At 47.7% G+C, this 19,149-nt stretch overlaps 1 protein-coding gene across 14 annotated transcripts in view; it reads left to right on the top strand.

Annotated features, from left to right (window-relative positions):
- Window positions 1–19,149, top strand: part of AFDN (afadin, adherens junction formation factor) — a 107,012-nt gene that overhangs the window by 49,247 nt on the left and 38,616 nt on the right. For all 14 annotated transcript variants that reach the window (XM_070417328.1, XM_070417325.1, XM_070417329.1 and 11 more), the window contains exons 9-14: window positions 7,978–8,072; window positions 8,857–9,119; window positions 10,466–10,535; window positions 15,023–15,141; window positions 18,403–18,464; window positions 18,568–18,773. In XM_070417328.1, coding sequence (XP_070273429.1) covers window positions 7,978–8,072; window positions 8,857–9,119; window positions 10,466–10,535; window positions 15,023–15,141; window positions 18,403–18,464; window positions 18,568–18,773 — 815 coding nt within the window. The remainder of the gene's footprint in view (window positions 1–7,977; window positions 8,073–8,856; window positions 9,120–10,465; window positions 10,536–15,022; window positions 15,142–18,402; window positions 18,465–18,567; window positions 18,774–19,149) is intronic.

Raw genomic sequence — 19,149 nt, 5'->3', positions numbered from 1 at the left:
TCCTGAGAATTCCTCTCTGTTGCAGGAATCCACATGGTCTTGAAGTTGTTTTCTGAAAATATACAAACATATTCTCGACCGAAGGTTAATAAATGGAATTTTACTTGGGGTCCTTTTTATATTTGCCCAAATGATTTTCCTTTGGCTTATTTTGACACCATGTGTGTTTTCCTAGGTGTCTGTTAGCATTATAAATGAAAAAATTTTTTCTAGATGTAATTTAGTTACAGGATATTTTTCCTTACATGGTATTTTTTCACTATCCCCCCTTTTTTGATTTAATTATTAGGAGGATTTTTGGAAAATTTATAATGCAGTCTAGATAACTGTAAATTTTAATGTTTTTGCACAAAAATATGACTGTGTTAGGTTCATTGCATGTTAAGCAATTCTTTCATGAAATGAAAATTTTGGTTAATACTTCTTGAGCCAATTTTAATTAATCTGAAAACTTGACTGCTATTTTACTGTCAAATTTAATACTCTAACAACAATCTTAGTTTACACTGCAAATATTAATGGAAAGGATTATTTTGCATCCTTGAGAAAGCCCTGAGCATTCCTGGTGTTAGGTTAGATGTAGATATAGGGTAGCTGTTGTCAGCCAAGTCTCTGTTGTCTGGGTACTGATCTCAGCTGGGCCAAGTCTCTTTCTGTTACCTGGGTCCCGATCTGGGCTGGGCTTGGAAAGCGCAGCAGCCATGGGGGCAGGAGACCTCCCTCAGAAGGGGCAAGTGTTCAAGCCCCTGCATTGTTGGGGGGGTGAGGGTCTGTGCCCCACCTCTGTTGACCCCCAAGTTCTCTTCTGCTGGTCCCTCTGCGACTGTGCCTGTCTTAGGTTGTTCCTCCCTGAGGAATCTTACCCGTCTTTGACTAACCAGCCATCCTCTGGGGCCAAGCAGGGTGATGTGAGGTTCAGTTCTGTCTCCTTGGTAGCCTATGCCCCTGTGGCCTCCACGCCCAGCAATTGCCTTGGGATCCCCTCGCCTGCTGGCGGGGCCCCAGCATTGCACATATCTTGGGGAACCCAGGTTTCTTCTCCAGGGAGGGCCTAGCTCATGCCATTGGGCGAGAGACAGATCCACGGCACCAGTCACCATGAGGCTTCAATCTCAGCATGAACAGAGAGCTCAGGCAACAGCTGTAGGCAATTGGATTGTGAGAAGAGGGACCCTCTTGACAAAAAGAGCAAGAGAGGTCAATATAGAATGCTCAAGTGCCTTCCCAAGGGGGCCTTCCACACAGTGGGAGAGATTAAATCCTTTAATGTCCTTATTAAATTTCTGCCAAACATTCAAAGAATTAGTTTGTAAATTTGTTTGGGATAAATGTACAATGACAGTGTAGAACAATATCATGTAAGGATATTCTTTGCTCTAGGCCATGGCAATTCAATTTCCTATAAATATTAGTGGAAGATATTTCAAAATTTTAAAATTTCCCCTTTTTATTGATTTTAAGATAATATTTTTAAACAGCATTCCCTATCAGCTTGTTTGCATATACAGAGGGATCATGGGAAGCCTTCAGTAACCTTTTGAAAAGAGTTTTACTTTACTAGGCTGCTTATAAAGATACTGGCTTCTTATAGCAGGTGTGTTTATTAATAAAGTTAGTAAATTTAGTAAAGTTTTATGTCTGATTCACGAGGTGCAAACGCTGCCTCACCTCCAGCCTAATTTAAAATGCAGTGGCGAGGAGCTTTTGTCATTTTAAACGACATCTTAAAGTTCTACTGCTGTATTTTAAGAAATATCAAACAAAATAACTTGTTTTGCCCTTTCTTAGAGGCAAAAACTTAAAATATATTTATTAATTTATATTTGATAAAGCTTTCCATGTGATTTCAAGTATATTAAATTGGCTTTATTAAAAAATCCTTTAAGAAGAGAGAATAAACTTTTGAAAGCATTTCAGGGCCTGTGAAATGTCCCAAAGTCATTCCTTGGTTATAGTCTTGAAATCCAACTTGGAAGACCATCAAATATATATGTGTATATATGATTTAAAGATTATATACCTTTTATAATTATTAAGAGATATCAATTAAATTAAAACTGATCTTTGTATATAAAAATTTCGGTTGGGATCACAGAACTTATCCTCTTTTTTTTAATCAGATCAATGAGTAACATATTTTGAATTCTAATTATTTCAGAGAAAACAAAAGTTATTTTTTCAAAGATAAATCTCTATACTTTAGGCATTTAGCTACCTCAATTACACAATTTTTCCCAATTTAATCCGAACCTTAAACTTTTAGCTGGCAAGTTAAATATTTAGCATTTCTCAATCAATAACATTTTTAAGAATAAACTTCAAAAATGCAAGATATAATCAACCAACAGATTTAATTCTGTCCTCTAGATTTTTCATGAGGGAAATTTAGCAATTTAGCAAACTCCCAAAGCCCTGGGCTGCCACTGCTCCCAAGGATGGGGACTGGGAAGCAAGCCTGTCTTTAGAAGCGGCCACAGGCGGGAAATTTTTACCTACCTGCTTGTTCTGTTGGGGGAAGGGAGGCTAGCCCTTCCTCCATTAGAAATTGCTTTGGGAAGCCAGCCTTAATTAAAGGGCGTAGCCGTCTTTTACCTGGGCTACTTAGATTTTTATAATTGATATAGTTCAATAATTCTTGAGATTCAAATCTAAATTATTATTTTAAGGCAGTTACTTTAGTAAATTTTCTGTATCAGACAATTTTACTGAATTTCTTTGAGGCTTTTAAGATTAACTTTGGAACAGGCTTTATTAACATTTCAAAAATCACTTTATTATGAAAAAATACCAATCTTGTTGCTAGAACCAGCCTGCATTTCTTCCCTGGGTCAAATTCGCCATTTTTCTTAGGAAATAATCAGTCTTGGGTTTTATACTGTGCATTTGTAAAGAGAATTCAGCTCAAAACTCTATCTAAATGTCCAAAAACAGGACAGTTGCGCGCATTAGTTTTAAGCCAGCTTTTCTCTTTACACGTGCACAGAAATCCCAGACGCATTTTTTAAATTTTGTAAAACTTTTCAATTAGAATAGTTGGGGAGGGGGTGTCCATATTGGATCGCCATGTGCTTTCTTCCCTTCCCCCACATCCTGCTTTGGGGGAAGTTTCAGCAAATGACGCAGATGGCGTATTTTTCCCAAAGTCATGCTTAATAGAAAAAATACATTTTAAATTTTTTCCTATTTCGCTTTCTAAAGTCATGGCTAGCACCCAAAGTTATCTTAGCCAAAGTTTGGTTGTCATAAGATGTTCTCCGGTAATTTTTAAACAAAACACTAAGTAATCTCATTGCGGGAGAGCTTGTAGCTCTGCCCTTTCCTGCCACCTTTGAATCTCTCCACACCAGAGGTGGATTCTGTAGCGGAATTTCATTTCTTATTACAGATTTTAGATTCCAAATACAAATTAAGATTTCAATTTGAACAAGAAACCACATGAAGATGACCATGGCGCTCTTTTTTTCCAGCCTGATTTAAAAGAGTACCTTTTAATATTCCAATTACTTTATAATTTGGCGTTTTTGCACAGGTGATTCTATTAACGGAGAATCAAACATTTTAGGATTAGGACATGGAGGTGGAGGGAGCCATGAAGGCCATTCCTCCCATTTTTTCTTTTCTTTCTGCTCCTCTTTAGGAGTGGAGGGTGCAAGGGGAGGAGATTTATCCTCCTTGGCCTCTCTCAAAGGCTCTAGTAAATGAAATACTGTGTTTCACAAGGAAAAACAGTTCGGAGGCAAGTTTTTCCCTGCTGCTGACCTTTTTTCAATTTCTAACTTTTTGGCAAACTTTTAAGATCTAATGTACCTTTTTCAAGAAACCAAAAGTTATTTTCTTTAACAAAATGCAAAAACTATAAGAGATTACCTTCTGAAACTTTAACTACTTAAGCATGCAACTCAGAAGTCTATAATAAAGTTTCTTACTTTTTTAAAAAGCCGAATCTACTGTTTTAAAGCCGAATCCTGCCCCGTTAGCCTGGTTGAGAAAACGTTCCCACACCACCTACAGCTCCGGACCACTGTAGCTGATTGTGGGCGTTTGTGTGCGGTGAAATAACCCCTCACCTTTACGGTGAATTTTCCTACCTTTATGGTGAATTCTTTGTTCCTCACTTTATCAGTGAAACTTCATTTTTTCGCTCTAGCGAAACCTTCACTTCCAGAGTTCCCGACGGGCGCCAGATGTCGTAAGTGTTTCCCTCCACGTCCTGCGTGGTTCAGGGTTCGGGTCTGGAAGTGGAGCCGCACACAAATGAAATAGAAAAGACACAAGATAATTTGGGAATATGGGGGACCAGGCGAGCAAGTCCAACTCAGGGAGAAGGACTTCCACTGTGCTCAGGCCTCACCAAGCTTTCATAGTGAGAGGTAAACAAGGTAGTGGTTACCATAGTTACACAGTTCTTGTGAGTTTCACTTGTTTTGACCATGGTTACACTTCCTGCACTTCCTCGTCCCATTAGCTTTCCCAGATAAGATCTAGGGAGTGTTATAAGGTCCAGCCTAATTATGCTAAGAGGACTGTGCCCTCTAAGCTGGGACTTGTTTGTGACTTTGCCAGCAGGCCAGTCTGAGACTTAACCCTATATCAGTTTCCCACAGCTTGGGATGTAGTGAAGGTATGGTCAATTTGCATGTTTCTTTTTTATTAGAGTAGATATTTTTTACGTTAAATCTAACAAATACTTTCCGTGCTTTGTGAAGTTTATTTACTTTTTACCATCTTATTTTAGTTTAATTTTCTCCATACTGATCACATAGATTTTTATTAGCTATTAGCCAAACTTGGAATTTGGGTTTTGTTGTGTGTTTTTTTTAAAATATAAACAGGTGGTATTCTTTTTACCTATTTTGATATTTCTGTATACATAAAGCAGAGGCTCAGGCGTGCTTTTGTTATCTTACGAGGGTTCTTGAATGATTCCACGTGTTTGTTAATTTCATACTCTGAGGTGATGGAGCGACAGGACTTTCCTTCCCCTGCTCGCACCACGTGCATGGAGGTGTCAGCAGCTTCGGCCGCGTGCACTGCTTCTCATGCCAGTGTCACTCGAGGGGTCATGTTCTCCCAGTGAAGCTGGGGACTGCCCGTGCAGATGCTTTCAGTGGCTTCACAGCCCTTGGGAGTGGCTCCGCCGCTGTGTTGGTTCACTGAGATGTGAGCTCTGCTCACTTTCTCCCGGGTCCCCTGCCACACAGGAGGCTCTTCGCCCGCGTCCACACTCCGCACCACACACTGCTTCCCAGAGGCTCCTCTGGACGCCGCTGAGGGCAGAGCCATGGGTGGAACACGTGCCTGCACACATGCTCCTGTCTGCCTGTGAGGAGCTCCCCCTTAGTAGGTAGCACGCTAAAGAGGACTTCCTGTTACAGACAAGGCGCAGCACGGGTGGTAATGACCTCAGGGACCTCAGGTTGGCAAATAATTCTGATACCCAGATAAATTTGGATTTTGGGTAAAACATCAGTTTTTTAGTGTAAGTTTATCTCAGATATTGCACATGTGACTGGATGTCATGTATTTCATTTGACAACCCTAAATAATATTCTAATGTTTCTGCTGCCCCCCAAAAAGGAGAAAGAGGAACCCTTTTCCAGCTATTGAATGACAGATGCATGAAACGGCTTGTGGAAGGAAGCCTGGCTCTGGGAGAGGGGGTGGAGGGAGGGCACTCACTGGGCACCGCCTGTGCCCTTCGCGTTGGGAACCACGGGCACATATCACATATTCTTAAGACAGAATTAAAAGTGAGCAGATCTCAGACGTCCTGGAACAAGCACTGCTCTGTGTGGCAGGGCTCTTAGAGGGTTTTCCACTGGAAAGGGGCTCTGCCTTTGCCGAGGGGACAGCGTGGAGGGCCGGGGCGGGCGGGAGGGCGGCACTGAGGACTCCGTGCAAGAAGTGTGTGTGGCTGTGGAGGGCCTAGGCCCTAGGGGGTGGGGGCGCTGAGGACTCGGTGCGAGGAGTGTGTGCGGCTGCTGTGCGAGGGTCGTCACCCTTGAGCAAGGGGCCGGCCGTGCTGTTGCAGGAGGAAACATTGCACCTACCAGGGCTTCCGTGCCTCCGTCCCCCTCTCTTCCTCCCTCCCCGAACGCACACACACACCATCGTAGCTCGGAGTCCGTGGCCACCGTGGAGGTGGCTCACAATCTGTCTGTGGAGGTGTTTCCTGTTGTTACTTTGAAGTGGTCAGAAAGGAGGGGCTGGGAAAGGGGTTTGTTCCCTTCTCTGCAGCTCTCACTGCTGATGTGAACGTGGCCATGGAGAGGGGGTGATGGCCATGAGCTCACACGATGCCCTTCAAGAGCAAGCACATCACGAGTCTTTATTTTTCCCCTAAATAGACACGTTTTTCATGTTCTTCTGTTTTTTTTTTTCACTTTGTATTGAAATAATTGTTTTTGATCAGTTATTTGCGTCTTTTGTTTTCTTTATTTTGTAATTGCTGTGACCATATTGCATTATTCTGTCTCTTTATTTTTAGTTAATAATTACTGACTGCTAACATTAAACATTTATTAAACACATACTGTGGACCGGACAATGCTGAGCACCAGGATAGAGAGGTTTCTCCAAAAAGCTAGCCACCAGGGAGCTCGGAGCTGGGAGGCGAGGCCGTAGGAAGGAGGGAGGGAGAGGGACCCGGCACCTGGTGTCTGCAGCAGGCAGGGTCATAGCCGTGTGGGGGTGCTGGACTCAGCGGGGCTGGAGGGGGTGCCGGTCCAGGGAAAGCCCAGGTGGTGCTGATGCCTCCTTTTGGATCAGAACTTGGAGCTGCCACCATGTCATGAGGGTGGCCAGGCCCTAAGCAAGCACAGACGCCCGGTTCCTAGCGCACTTTGACCTGGATCTCAGGTGCTGCTCCAGTGTCTCCTGCCTTGCCTGGATGTCAGACCTCTGCTCTGCTTCCGAGATGGGCTGTCACTGTGGGTGTTACTGTGCACACTAACATCACAACGGTTTGCACAGAGCTGGTGTAGGCACGGCGTCTTGTGTCCAAGAGCTGAGACCACACCACAGCCTGAAACCAGTGTGCACTCCAGAAGCCCTCCCCGCTGGCGTCCCCGAGCCAGCGCCTAGAGATCGTAGCTGGCGGCTTAGTAAGAGGCCCTGAGGCCACCGGCGTTAGTGCAGTAGGTCGCGCGGCTCCTGGGCTGCTGGGAGGCTGGAGCGGATGTATGCCGGCTGGGCTGCCTCCGCGGCCACCTCTTTTGGGACCCGTTGGTCCTTTGGGGCATGTTCCCTCCTGTGCTGGCAGCTCTGAAATCAGAGCAGGTCTTGGACTGGTGCCATCCTATAGGGGAGGGAACGAGCAGGTGCCCTAGGCAACACGCCTGCATAGAAACCAGCCCGCCTGGCACTGCTCTCCCCAAGCACCTCCATCATGGAAGTCCTGCGCAGGGACGTGTACGGTTCCAACACATCATAGAGGGTGGAGTGACACCAGCAAGCCAGGGCCCTCTGTCCTCCCGCAGCTCTGCTCCCTGGAGCGGAGCCCCTGGGGATAGGGTTCAGAAGGCTCGGGTTTGGGTCTCCTCCCCAAGGATTTGGTCCAGGAGGTCTGGGCGAGCCCTGAGGCTGCACTTGGAAGACCTGCCTCAGGGGTCCAGCCGTGCCCACAGCTGAGTGGCCGGTGCGGGTAGAGGGCAGGTTCACTGCCAGAGGGACCTGGTCTCAGGGAAGGCCCTGGGTCTGTGATGACCTTCGCTGGGTGCTGGCTGATAGGATCACTCCCCAGAGTCATTAACAAAACCCAGGGCGGGGGGGAGGGGGTGTTGTGGGGGGAGAGACAATGCTTGTTACCTGATGAGAAAATGTCAGTATGAATGACACTGTTTATCACCTTGAATGATACTCAACAGAAGCTGATGTGTTCATGTGTTTAGTTTGCGTTTTCTGTGTCCCTTTAAGTCGCATGAATTTGGAAGGAGTGTGGTGTCGCTTCTAAGGTGACCTTTTACTTGCTTCTCACAGACGGATCTGACTCCAGAGACAAGCCCAAGCTCTACCGCCTGCAGCTCAGTGTGACTGAGGTCGGGACAGACAAGTTTGACGACAGCTCTATCCAGGTGTGCGTCGGACGGCCGCTCTCAGCTGCCTTTTGTGATTCTCACCTTTCAGTAGGAGGTAGCAGGTGGGAGCGAATGGATAAATGGGTGAACATGAAAGACTGTATTTAAGCGTAAGTTCACTCGGGGTCACTTTTCTTTGCTCAGCGTGAGAAGAGCAGAGTGTGCGTTTCTGTCCACACTGCCCGTCTAGAAACGTGGGGTGGCCATGACGTTCCTGAGACTGCTGCTTGTCCCCAGTGATGGCGATGGTGTTACAGGCCTGCTTCCAGGAGACGGTGCCCATCACCGGGTGACACCTGGGGTCGCAGGCCTTCAGGACTCACAGTGCAAGTGTTGTCTGGGCGTGGTTCTCGGGCGCTTAGCAACCCGAGCTCAGCGGCTCTGTGAGTGAGCAGGGTCAGGGCATCGCTGCACCAGGTGGACTTGGTTGTAAACACGGCCAGCTGTCCATGTTGGGTTCAGCTCTGACATCCTTTCCTCCTCAGCACAGCAGTGAACAGACACACAGGAGCTTGTAATCGTACATCTGTATAGACTGACCACTAACTCTCGCAGTCCTTGAAATGACCACGTGCTGTTTAATGCGAGTTACAGCCTGCCCTAAATCCAGGCTCTGGCTGTAAAAGGGAATGTGCAGTTGTTTGACGGTGTTTACTTGTCTTTACGCTGCGATGGAAACCCACTGAAAAGCGCCAGAGCTTGTTAGACCGTGCGTCGTCACAGGGACTCGCAGCTTTACGAGTCTGTGTTTATGTTCTGTGTGCTTTTCCTCCTGTTTCAGTTGTTCGGCTCAGGAATTCAGCCCCATCACTGCGACCTCACGAACATGGACGGCGTGGTCACCGTCACGCCCAGAAGCATGGAGGCGGAGACCTACGTGGAGGGGCAGCGCATCTCGGAGACGACCATGCTGCAGAGCGGGATGAGTGTGCAGTTCGGGGCCCAGCACGTGTTCAAGTTCGTGGACCCCAGCCAGGACCACGCTCTGGGGAAGAGGCCCGTGGACGGGGGCCTGCCCGCCAAGGGCCCCAGACACAAACCTGGGTAAGTCACTGAGACGCGTTGCCTCTGAGAAGCGCACAGTGTGTCTCCACTATGCGAGGCGTTCCAAACGAGGCATCGGTCACGTGATTTTAATTTTGTCTTAATTTTTAACTCAAAGTGGGTTTGTGGTTCCAGTTCTTGTTTATTTGGTTGGTTTCAGAGGGAAGAAGAAGAAAGAAAGGTCTTCATCCTAACACGGGGTTGTGGCTAGTTTTTAAGTTATTTTTAAATATGTTATTATTTGTTTGATCCTTTCAAACAATACTTGCTTCGCTCTTCTGTGAGGATTACGGTGTCTGTGTAAGATCCTCCATAAGGAGGTTTTGTATTGAGGTTTGTTTTCCTGTTACTGAGGGGACAGGACGACCTCAAGGAAGGCTCTGTCTTTTATGCTTGAGCTCCACCTAGCGCCTGTCTGAGGACTCGCAGCGGGGCTCCTCCTGGGAAACAGGAAGGCCTCCTGTTTGGGGAGGTTAGCTTTGGGGTGTGCATGTGTGTGTGCATTTCACACGATGGTGGGTGTGGTCTCATGCTGTTCAGAGCAGCCGGATGTGCATGAAGGGAAAGCCGTGCAGGAGCAGAGCCTGGAGCAGCTGTGCTGGTTTCCTGCGCCGCCTCCCTCCTTGCTCCCTCCCGGACCTCCCTTTGCTCAAACCCCCGCTCCCCCGGAGCCTAGACTTGGGCGGCTGTGAGCGTGGGGGTCTCTTCATGTTGGTCTTGCAGTGTCGGCGTCATCGACCTGGTTGCTGCTGTTGGCTAGCAGTGGGCTCTGCCCCGCCCATTCTTTGTCCATGATGAGTCCTGGCGAAGGACAGGGCGAACATGATTGCTGACATGTTCACAAATTTCTCCATTTCTTTCTCTGTAGCCTAAGCAGCAGGACCCATAAAAGTCATCACATGGCCTCAGCAGGTGGCTCCTGGCATCTGAGGCGGCCTCAAGGCTCACGGGATGGGACTCTTGCTTCTTTCTTTAGGGCTCCTTTCCGTTTTCTGTTCTTAAATGTAGGTTTACAGACTGTCTTGAGAGTGTTTAGTAAGAATCGGTAGAAACGTTTTGTTTCGCTTTGTTTTCGTGTGAGGGCGTCACGTCACGGGAAGGCCATCGCATCCGGAAAAGGGGAGCCAGGTTGCTTTAGGATGTGACACACAGAGACCACTCTGCAGGCTCCGCTCTCTTCACACCCAGAGACGCGACTTTCATCCTGCAGCTTCGTTGCTGGGAAGCGCCGTCCTGAAGATCTCGGCGCTGGGCGTTCCTCTAACCGCTCCTTCTGTGTCACTGGGACGAGGCTCTGCCCGATCATTTGAGTCTTCATTCCCTGTGTTTTCTGTTTATCTTGGCAGAATTGTTCAGGAGACAACTTTTGACTTAGGAGGCGATATTCACAGCGGAACAGCGTTGCCAACAAGCAAGGTAGGTGATGGCATCTTGCCTGACAGGACGTGGTGGTTTAATGTTCTAGGCACGGTGGGCGAGTTACCGTAGTGGACCCGATACACTGCTGTGCAGACTCCACAGGGTCCTAGCTGTGGGCTGTTATCTCTCAGCGACACATAGCTAACTGGGGGCTGTATTTCTCAGCGACGCGGGGGCAGGGGCCAGGCTGTGTGTTCCCTGAGCAGAGGGGGCTGTGCTTTCTCTTTGGTGCTGTGTGTGCCCAGCCCTTCTCGGTCAGGTGATCCTGAAGATAATGGCCTCCCACTCTCCTTAGCCCTCTCCTTGGTCCTCACTCCCACCTGTCAGCTTACCTCCTCAGCACTTGGCTTTTCTTGTGTGATCAGTTATTTCTCTTCTCACTCTGGTTATTTGTTGCTAGGAAACAGATACCCCAAAACTCTGGACTGAAAGAGCAGGCTCCTGCTTATACTCGTGCACGTGGTTTGGATGCACCTGAGCAGCGAGTTGCTGGTCTTGCTGATGGTTCCTTGTGTGGCCGAGCTCAGCGAGTGGGTTTGTTGGTGGCCAGGCCGTGCTAGGGCACGGGGCCCGCTGGGCCTCCCACCTCCCTGTCATCTCAGGTTCTCTCCGTGGGACCTCGCCCCGTCGTCTCCATGGCAGCCAGACGTCCTGGGGCCTCCCAGCAGCCGCAGGGTTTGCAGGTCTCCCGAAGGCTCAGGCGGGAGCTGGCAGGGCATGGCTCCTCCAGGGGCCTGTGGGTGAAGCAGAGCGCAGGCCCTGCCCAGGCTGGGGCGTCCTGGGGCTGCACGCAGCAGTCTCCAGGCCGGGGGCGTTCTCACCAGCATCTGGGAGAAGCCTGCTGTCCCCGGCGCCTGCCCAGCTGTCGGCTCCTGCTCATAGCATGCTTTCTTGAAGAAACAGCTCTTCCTCTGACCCCTCTTCGTTCCTCGGCTCTCACTGGCTCCTGCTCCCTCCCGGGGACTGTCTGTCATGGGCACTGAGGTCCTCCAGGTTGCCGTCTGCTGCTTCCATCTGTCTTCGCTGGGTCACCGCCAGGGTGTCCCCCTCCGTTCCTTCCCACATGGGTTCTCCTTCCTCCTCATGCTGACCTGTTGGTTCCTCCCCGCTTCACATCTACAGTTTGGGGGCATCAGACCTGGAGCCCTTCCCTCTGTCGATCCGTGTTCCCTGGGTGACCCGGCGCGGTTGCGGAGTTAGAATACCAGCTGAGTCTGACCTTGGCCCTGACCTCCGCTGGTCGACCTGTCCAGGGGGTGCGGACATGTATCTCAGGGTTAACTCAGCTCAGCACTGGGTTCTCCCTGTCCGGCCTCAGCGCTGGCCGGGAGTCTGCGGCCAGCGCTCCTCGCGCTTTTCCTTCTCGCAGCCTCCACACCCAGCATCGGCCGTTCTCTCGGCTCCACCTGGGAAATGTCCCCGTGTCCGCCTTTTCCACCCCGCGCGGCCGTCACAGAGCAGCACACATAGCTCCTCAGGAGCTGCCTCTCTCGTGTGCTGCCCGGGCCCCTCTCCTCCCCGCAGCCAGGCCCATGCTTCCCGAACGGAAGTGAAGTCTTGTTACTGCCCCTTGTTCAAAGGCCCAGGCCTTTCTTATCCCAGAGATGGCGCAGTCCTCACCTGGTTACACAGCTCCCCGGGACCTGCCCGCTGCCTCCAGCCAAGCATGGGCTGGCCACGGCTCCGTCCCTGCACGCAGGCGCCTGGCTGCTGCTCCCTGACCACCCGCGTGTCCACGTGGTTCCCCTCTGTCCTCAGACCTCCGCGTAGGTCACTTCCTGAAGACCCGTTCCTCACGCACCCAGCACCACCAGCAGCTGCTGCCGGTTGCCGTGCAGCCTTCGTTCCCTGGCCCTGCCTGGTCTGTGGGTGGACAGCAGGCTCTGGAAGGTGCTCTCGCTTGTGAGCTCCTCTGTGCTTCTGGGTTCAGGGCAGCGTGTGGTGTGTGAGTGAGTCTCAGGGACCAAATACAACTATAAGCATTGTAGCTTTTTATAAAATGTATAGTCAACTTAGAAAACCATAAATTGAAAGAAGTAAAAGCATGAAAACTGTTCATTCACAGTTTTAAGTTGGCTATTGATAACATTGATGGTTCCTTTTTTGAACTCTTGATGCATGTCTGTGTGTGTGTGTGTGTATACATTTTAACATACTTAAATCCCTGCCCCCCGCCCCCCCCACACACACACACACATACTCAATCCTTTCTGTCCTACTTCCTTTGGCTGTTCTTTTGTGATTATTTCCTTTGAAAATCATTTGAAAACAAGCTGGATTGTACCATAATATGGTAACATATACTAGGTGTACCGGTTAATAATGGCGGAGTTTGTAATCAAAGAAAACAGGATAATTTCAAGAGAAACATCAAAAGTGCTTTATTGAAAGTAACGTCCATCGCTAGCTACACATTTCCCCATCTTTCAGGTAATTGGTGGATACCGTCCCAATAGAACTTTTCTTGTTTTGAAGCAAACCATTCAGGAACCCAATTTTCTACTTCTTCGTACGTTTTGAAGTGCTGCTCAGAAAGTGCATGTACCATCGATCGGAACAAGTGGGAATCTGAGGGAGCAAGGTCTGGTGAATACAGCGGGTGGGTTCATACTTACCAGGCAAGATCTTTTCACGTGTCTTTAACTGGTTTTGAAGTGTGTGGTGGTGTGTTATCATGAAGCAAAATTACTTTGCTGTGTCTTCTGGCCCATTCTGGTTGTTTCATGATCAGAATTTATGGTTTCACCTGGTTTTAGAAGCTCATAATCCACCACACCTTCCTGATCCCACCAAACTCAGAGCATTGTCTTCTTTCTGAAGCGATTTGGCCTTGCAGTCGATGTTGATGGTTGACCTGGATCAACCCATGATTTTGTGCGTCTGGGATTCTCAAAATAAATCCACTTTTCATCGCCAGTCGCAATTCGATGCAAAAAAGACTTTCTTTCGTGCCGTTGAAGCAACATTTTACTGATGACTTTTCGGTTTTCCATTTGTCTTTTGTTCAGTTGATGTGGCACCCATTTTCCTTGCTTTAAAATCTGTCCCATTGCTTGTAAACGATTGGAAATTGTTTGCTGAGCAACGTTTAATCTTTCTGCGAGTTCTTTTTGAGTTTGACACACATCTTCATCCAATAATGCTTGTCATTGTTGGTCTTCAAACTTTTTCGGTTGACCTGGACGTTCTTTGTCTTTCACATCGAAATCACCACCTTTAAAGCGTTTAAACCAGCGTTCACAAGTATCTTGAGATGGAGGATGTTCACCATAAGCTTCCCGGAGTATTCAGTAGCACTTCAAAATAAAGTAATGAATTAAAACTTCCAGCAAATGCTCTTTTTTGGGGGGGCACGAAATTCGACATTTTTAAGCTTAAAAATATCTGTGATGTTAACACCTTCAGCAAATTTGACATGAAGTTTTGAAGCTTGCTGTCACTACAACAAAATAGCATACATACCAAATTGCATATATATCAACATATGTGTAACTCCATCTATTGAAAAAAATCTGCATTATTAACTGGTACACCTGGTAAACTTAACCATAATTTAGTGCCTGAATATTCATTTAAAATAAGATTTTTGCAGTCTAAGTATTTCTGTTCACTGACCAGTTTTATCTCTATCAGTGTATCTTATGGAAGTAATTATTGTGTAACAACAGAAAGGATTGGTTTAATTTGATGAATAGACAACAAAACGTTGTACAGACATACGCTTTTGGCTTTTGTAACATAAAAACATCGCTAGATGTTTATGATGTGATAGAAAGTAACTTTTTGTAAGGTAGTGCTCTCATTTACGGAAAACGCGGACAAACGCAAAGATACATACGGCTGAGGTTCCTCTCGGTGGAAAGACAAGGGGGATGCTCATTTGCTCAGCTCTGCAGTTGGGAGTGATGGGACCGGCACAGGCAGCCTGGTGCAGGGTTCTCTGAGCCATTGCCTGACGCGGGAACTCACCTGTTGGCCTATCTCAGGTTGGTCAGGAATGGGCACTGGTCGGAAGGGTTAAATGTACGGCGCTGGCTGCTGTGTACACGCTTCTCCCATGTTGGTTAAGGACAAGAAACACCTATTTCTGTACTCAATTCTTTATTAGGTGTTGAGCTACAATGAGCAGATTTTAAAATCCTTTCTTAAAACTAATGAGCCACAAGAGGACCCAGCTCTCCGTGTTGTACATATTCCGTCAGCGCTGTCCTGATTGAAGAGACTTTTTGGAATAAGGTCCCTGTGACTCCTGTGCTCTGGGAGAGCCTGGTGCTGGTCTGTGTGCCTGTGTTGTGAAGCCAGCTGCTGGCCTGGGGAGGGCGTGGCTGTGCCTCTTTAGTCCTCAGTGACGTGTGTTCTGGGCGTGCCCTGGGGGCGTGCGGCTGTGCTCCTCCCGCTCGCTCACCGCGCCTCCACCTGCCGGCTGGGTCCAGAAGCCTGTGCCTGTGTGGTGTTGATAAGCACCTGTGTTCCCCCTTGGCTAGAGCTCCACTCGACTGGACAGCGACAGGGTGTCGTCTGCCTGCAGCACAGCCGAGCGGGGGATGGTGAAGCCCATGGTCCGCGTGGAGCAGCAGCCCGAGTACCGCTGGCAGGAGAGCAGGTAAGACTGGTCGCTTTCCATTAGGAAAGGAGGGACGTTGCCCAGAGGGTCGGGGTGCAGCTGCCGCATCTGTAGAGGCTGAGCTGACCTGGCTAGAGCGTTCGAGGAAGGCAGAGTATTTCCTCACCACGGTGTTGACATGGGAAACGCTCTGATAGTTGTGTCCCTTCTGTCCACTGTTCTCCAGGTCGGAGAGGACGCGTGCTGGCTTCAGGGTTTCTGTGTGAGGTGTGCTACTCTGATCCAACTAGTCTCTAGGACTTGACTAGTTGATCATCTCACCCATTCTTAGGAGAAATTCCCACGTTTAAAACGCACAGAGCCAGGGTGGTTCGCAGGAGCTTTAGCCTGAGGCGCTGGTGCCGCCTCCCTCCCGCTCGCCCTCCTGCTCCCCGGGTGGTCCCCTGCCGAGACCTGGGCAGGAGTCAGTGTTCCTTCCTGCGTCGGTCCTGCCGGTGTTTTGCACAGAGCACTGCCTTTTGTTACTTCCTTTCCTCGTGATTGTTAAATTCCGTGTCACTTGTACATCAGTTTTACTTCCTTGGCGTCTCTACCATTGTGGACGTGGGAAGTTACGGTCAGTGCCTCCAGCGTGGTGGTGCGTCCAGTGGCGGGGCCTGACCTGCAGCTGCTGGTGCTGAGTGTGCTGGGCTGGCAGCTCCGCCAGAGCCAGGACGCACGCAGCTGGATGCCCCGCCGCTCGCAGCAGCAGCCCTGCGGGGCGCCCCTCCCCTCTGGGTGCCAGTCCGAGTTTCAGGGCGCCATTCTGACTGCTCCCTCTCAGTCCAGTAGCTGAGGCACCAGCTGAGGCTGGCGGTCACTCACCCAGGCGGTGATGGGCCACAGGTCCAGGCCGTCCCTTCCCCATCCTCCAGCAGAGGTTTCCGTGTCCATCACGGGGACTAACTGTAGGTTCATGTGGGACCTCAGGCTTTACCGTGTCTGTGGTCTGGGATTTTGGTTCTTGGTTTAGTTTGCTGGCTTTGTTGTTTTAGACGTAATAGTAAATCGTCTACTTCCTGTGTCTGTGCTTGTGTTTGGTGGTGTATTCTAGAATAAGATGTAGATGGTGTATTTGTATTGTGAGAAGCACCTCTGTTTATTTATAAGGTGATCAAGAGGCACGAATCATAGTCCTGAGCCTGTGAATGTTTGAGTGAGTGAGTCAAGAAGTGAGAGGGAAAGATCGGTTAGGACAATGCTCTGAGGATATGCACAGTTCGTACGTCTCCGTAAGAAAGGGAAGGTGGTCAGATAATGGTGTTAAAAAGCCAGAGGTGAAGATTAATCATCTGTCATAAATTATTTTATCCTGTGAATATACATATTAAGTAACCTTTTTCAAGGTCAGATTATTTTGCTTTGCAAAAGATTTATTAAAGGTTTTATTTGAACTGTAATGTGTGTTGATATTAAGACAGTGATAGAAATCGAAGATTTTCCCATTTCCAGTCTTTGTGTTTTTCACATGCAGTGTTGGTATAAGCAATGCTCAACTGATACATTTATAAAATCTAAGCTGCTGTAATAAGCATGTTTAAAATACTGATTTTAGTCAAAACAAATCTTTCCAAATGATGGGAGTGACTAAATTGTTGCTGACACTTTATTTTTTCGCTGAGAATTTAAATACTCTATTTTTACTAGATTTGTTAAATTGATGAAACAAGTAATTTGTAAAGTTTACCCAGGGCCATTTTATGGACATTGGATGAAAATAATTACTTACCTGCAATTTTAGATGTCCATAAATAGGGCAGTGTAAGAAAGACACATTGATATCGAGCACTTAAATTACATTGTGAGTATAAGAGCATTTTAACACATAAATTGTTGAGTTAAATCTAAGTTATTAAGTCAGAGATGGCATAAATTTTGAAGCATATGATGTGATGAAGATGCTTTTGGTTTACCCACATGACTGTCCTCACTGGAGTTCACTCACATGTATTTTCTCCTCCCTCGCCCTGGTGCGTGGGGGAGAGGGTGGAGGATGGGAGCTGGGCTGTGGGAAGGTGGTGGCATCTTCGTTGCCAGCCTGGAACTGGGGATCTGGGGTCATCATGGTGCTGTTTCTTTCATTGTGAAGAGTCTTTATTATTTGAACTAACTTATTTAATGAGGAGACATACCAATGACTCCAAATACTTAAATCTGTCCAGTTCATTACCATTTGTCTAAGAGTATTAGACTTAAATGTTGCTGAAAAGATTCATTTGAATCAATTTTGACTTCAGTTTGGTTTAAGCCAATATTTAAAAACAGATATTTTCATTTCAGTGTAAGTCGTTATAATTCCAACTATTTAATTTTCAGTTAACTTTGCAGAAAGGCAAAACACATTTATCTTACACATTTTAAAAAGTCTACTTATTAATGGCTTTCAAATGTGTTTTGATGAGTGTACAACACAATATCACATGTTTACATGTGCCCTGGTGGACACACACCTACATGTGTGTATCTATTCCTATTTGTAACTGAAGGAAGAATTTCATACAACAGTCCCCCACCTAGCCTGTCCGTGGGGCCAGGTGTCCCGCAGTCTGAAGAACTCTTTAATACACATTACCTGACCTTTGAATTACCTGGAAATATATGAACATTAGCACAGTGCTAGTAATTAGGAATGTTCCCAGATTACAGCTTCTCTTTGTTTGTGTTTTAGGCAGTTCCTTATTTCCGTAGTGTCAGGCTAAGTGGTGAAAAGTGGCTCGAATTTATGTGACTTTGAGAAGAAATGTGAGTGAGTAGGATGTGTTCTGAGGCAGGCGTCGCTGAGCATCGAGAATGCGGGCCTCGTGGCTGCAGGGTCTGCGGGGCTCCTGTCTGACTCGGCTGGAGAGAGAGGCCGTGGGCAGCGGGGCGTTCCTCCCTTCCTGAGTGGGGCTCAGGGTGGCTTAGATGGCCTGTGTCCCCAGCAGTGTCTCCCCACTGTCACCTGAGCCATCGCGCAGCAGGTGTCTGGCGGCCTGGCTCTGTGCGGGTGGGAAGCCTCGTTAATAATGGAGTCAGGGCGGGTCTGCTCTCCCGCAGAAGCAGGTCCTCAGAGGGCGGCGGGCCTGTGCCGAGTGGGATGTGACAGCTGTCAGTTTATCATTTGAATATTTGCATACGTCACATGTGAAAAGGAGGCAGTGGGCTCTTCCTTATCCAGAAAACTGTACAGAGGTTGTTTGTAAGAGTTTCAGAGCTCTCCACAGGTCGTCAGGATGCTGTTAGCTCCGTGACCTGGCTTTAAGAGCCCCATTCTTCTTGCAGAACGCAGGATGCTCCCGGGCCTGAGCTGGTGCTGCCTGCAAGCATTGAGTTCAGGGAGAGCTGTGAGTATGCAAATTCCACTGGTAGTGAACTTTTCTTGTCCATTTTTCTCCATCTGATATTCCTGTTTTCTTTCTTTTGTTCTTCTTTTGGGAAACTTCACAGCTGAAGATTCATTTTTATCTGCTATTATAAATTATACGAATAGCTCTACAGTCCACTTTAAGTTGTCTCCTACGTACGTGCTCTACATGGCCTGCCGGTACGTATTGTCGAGCCAGTACCGGCCGGAAGTCAGTCCCCCCGAGCGCACCCACAAGGTGATCGCCATCGTAAACAAGATGGTGAGCATGATGGACGGCGTGATCCAGGTAAGCCCACGCGGCCAGCAGTAAACCAGGGAGACCAGTTCCTTAATGCTTCAGACTTGGCTTCATATTTGACTTTATCTTAAGAATTTTTCCTCAAATAAAAGTTACATATATTATATTGAAACTGCGTAGCTTTAAAAGTTGAAAAGAAATGTAAAGTCTTTTCTATTTCTTCCCCACAAACTGGAGAATAAGGGATGGTAAATTGTACATGGTCACATGATTATCATGAAGAAGACCCTTAAAATTACAATAGTAGTTGTGAGAAAGTATTGCGACTTGATGTGGGTTTCTTAGAATTAAAAATAATGATAATGTATAGAGATAAAATTCATGAACCATTTTAAAGTGAAAATTCAGTAGCATTTAGCACGTT

The sequence above is a fragment of the Myotis yumanensis genome, unplaced genomic scaffold (assembly GCF_028538775.1).
Source record: "Myotis yumanensis isolate MYYU_CA2020_CCGP unplaced genomic scaffold, mMyoYum1.0.hap1 SCAF_6, whole genome shotgun sequence".
In the NCBI taxonomy this organism is placed as follows: Eukaryota; Metazoa; Chordata; class Mammalia; order Chiroptera; family Vespertilionidae; genus Myotis; species Myotis yumanensis.
This window is presented reverse-complemented; position numbering and strand designations above follow the sequence as displayed.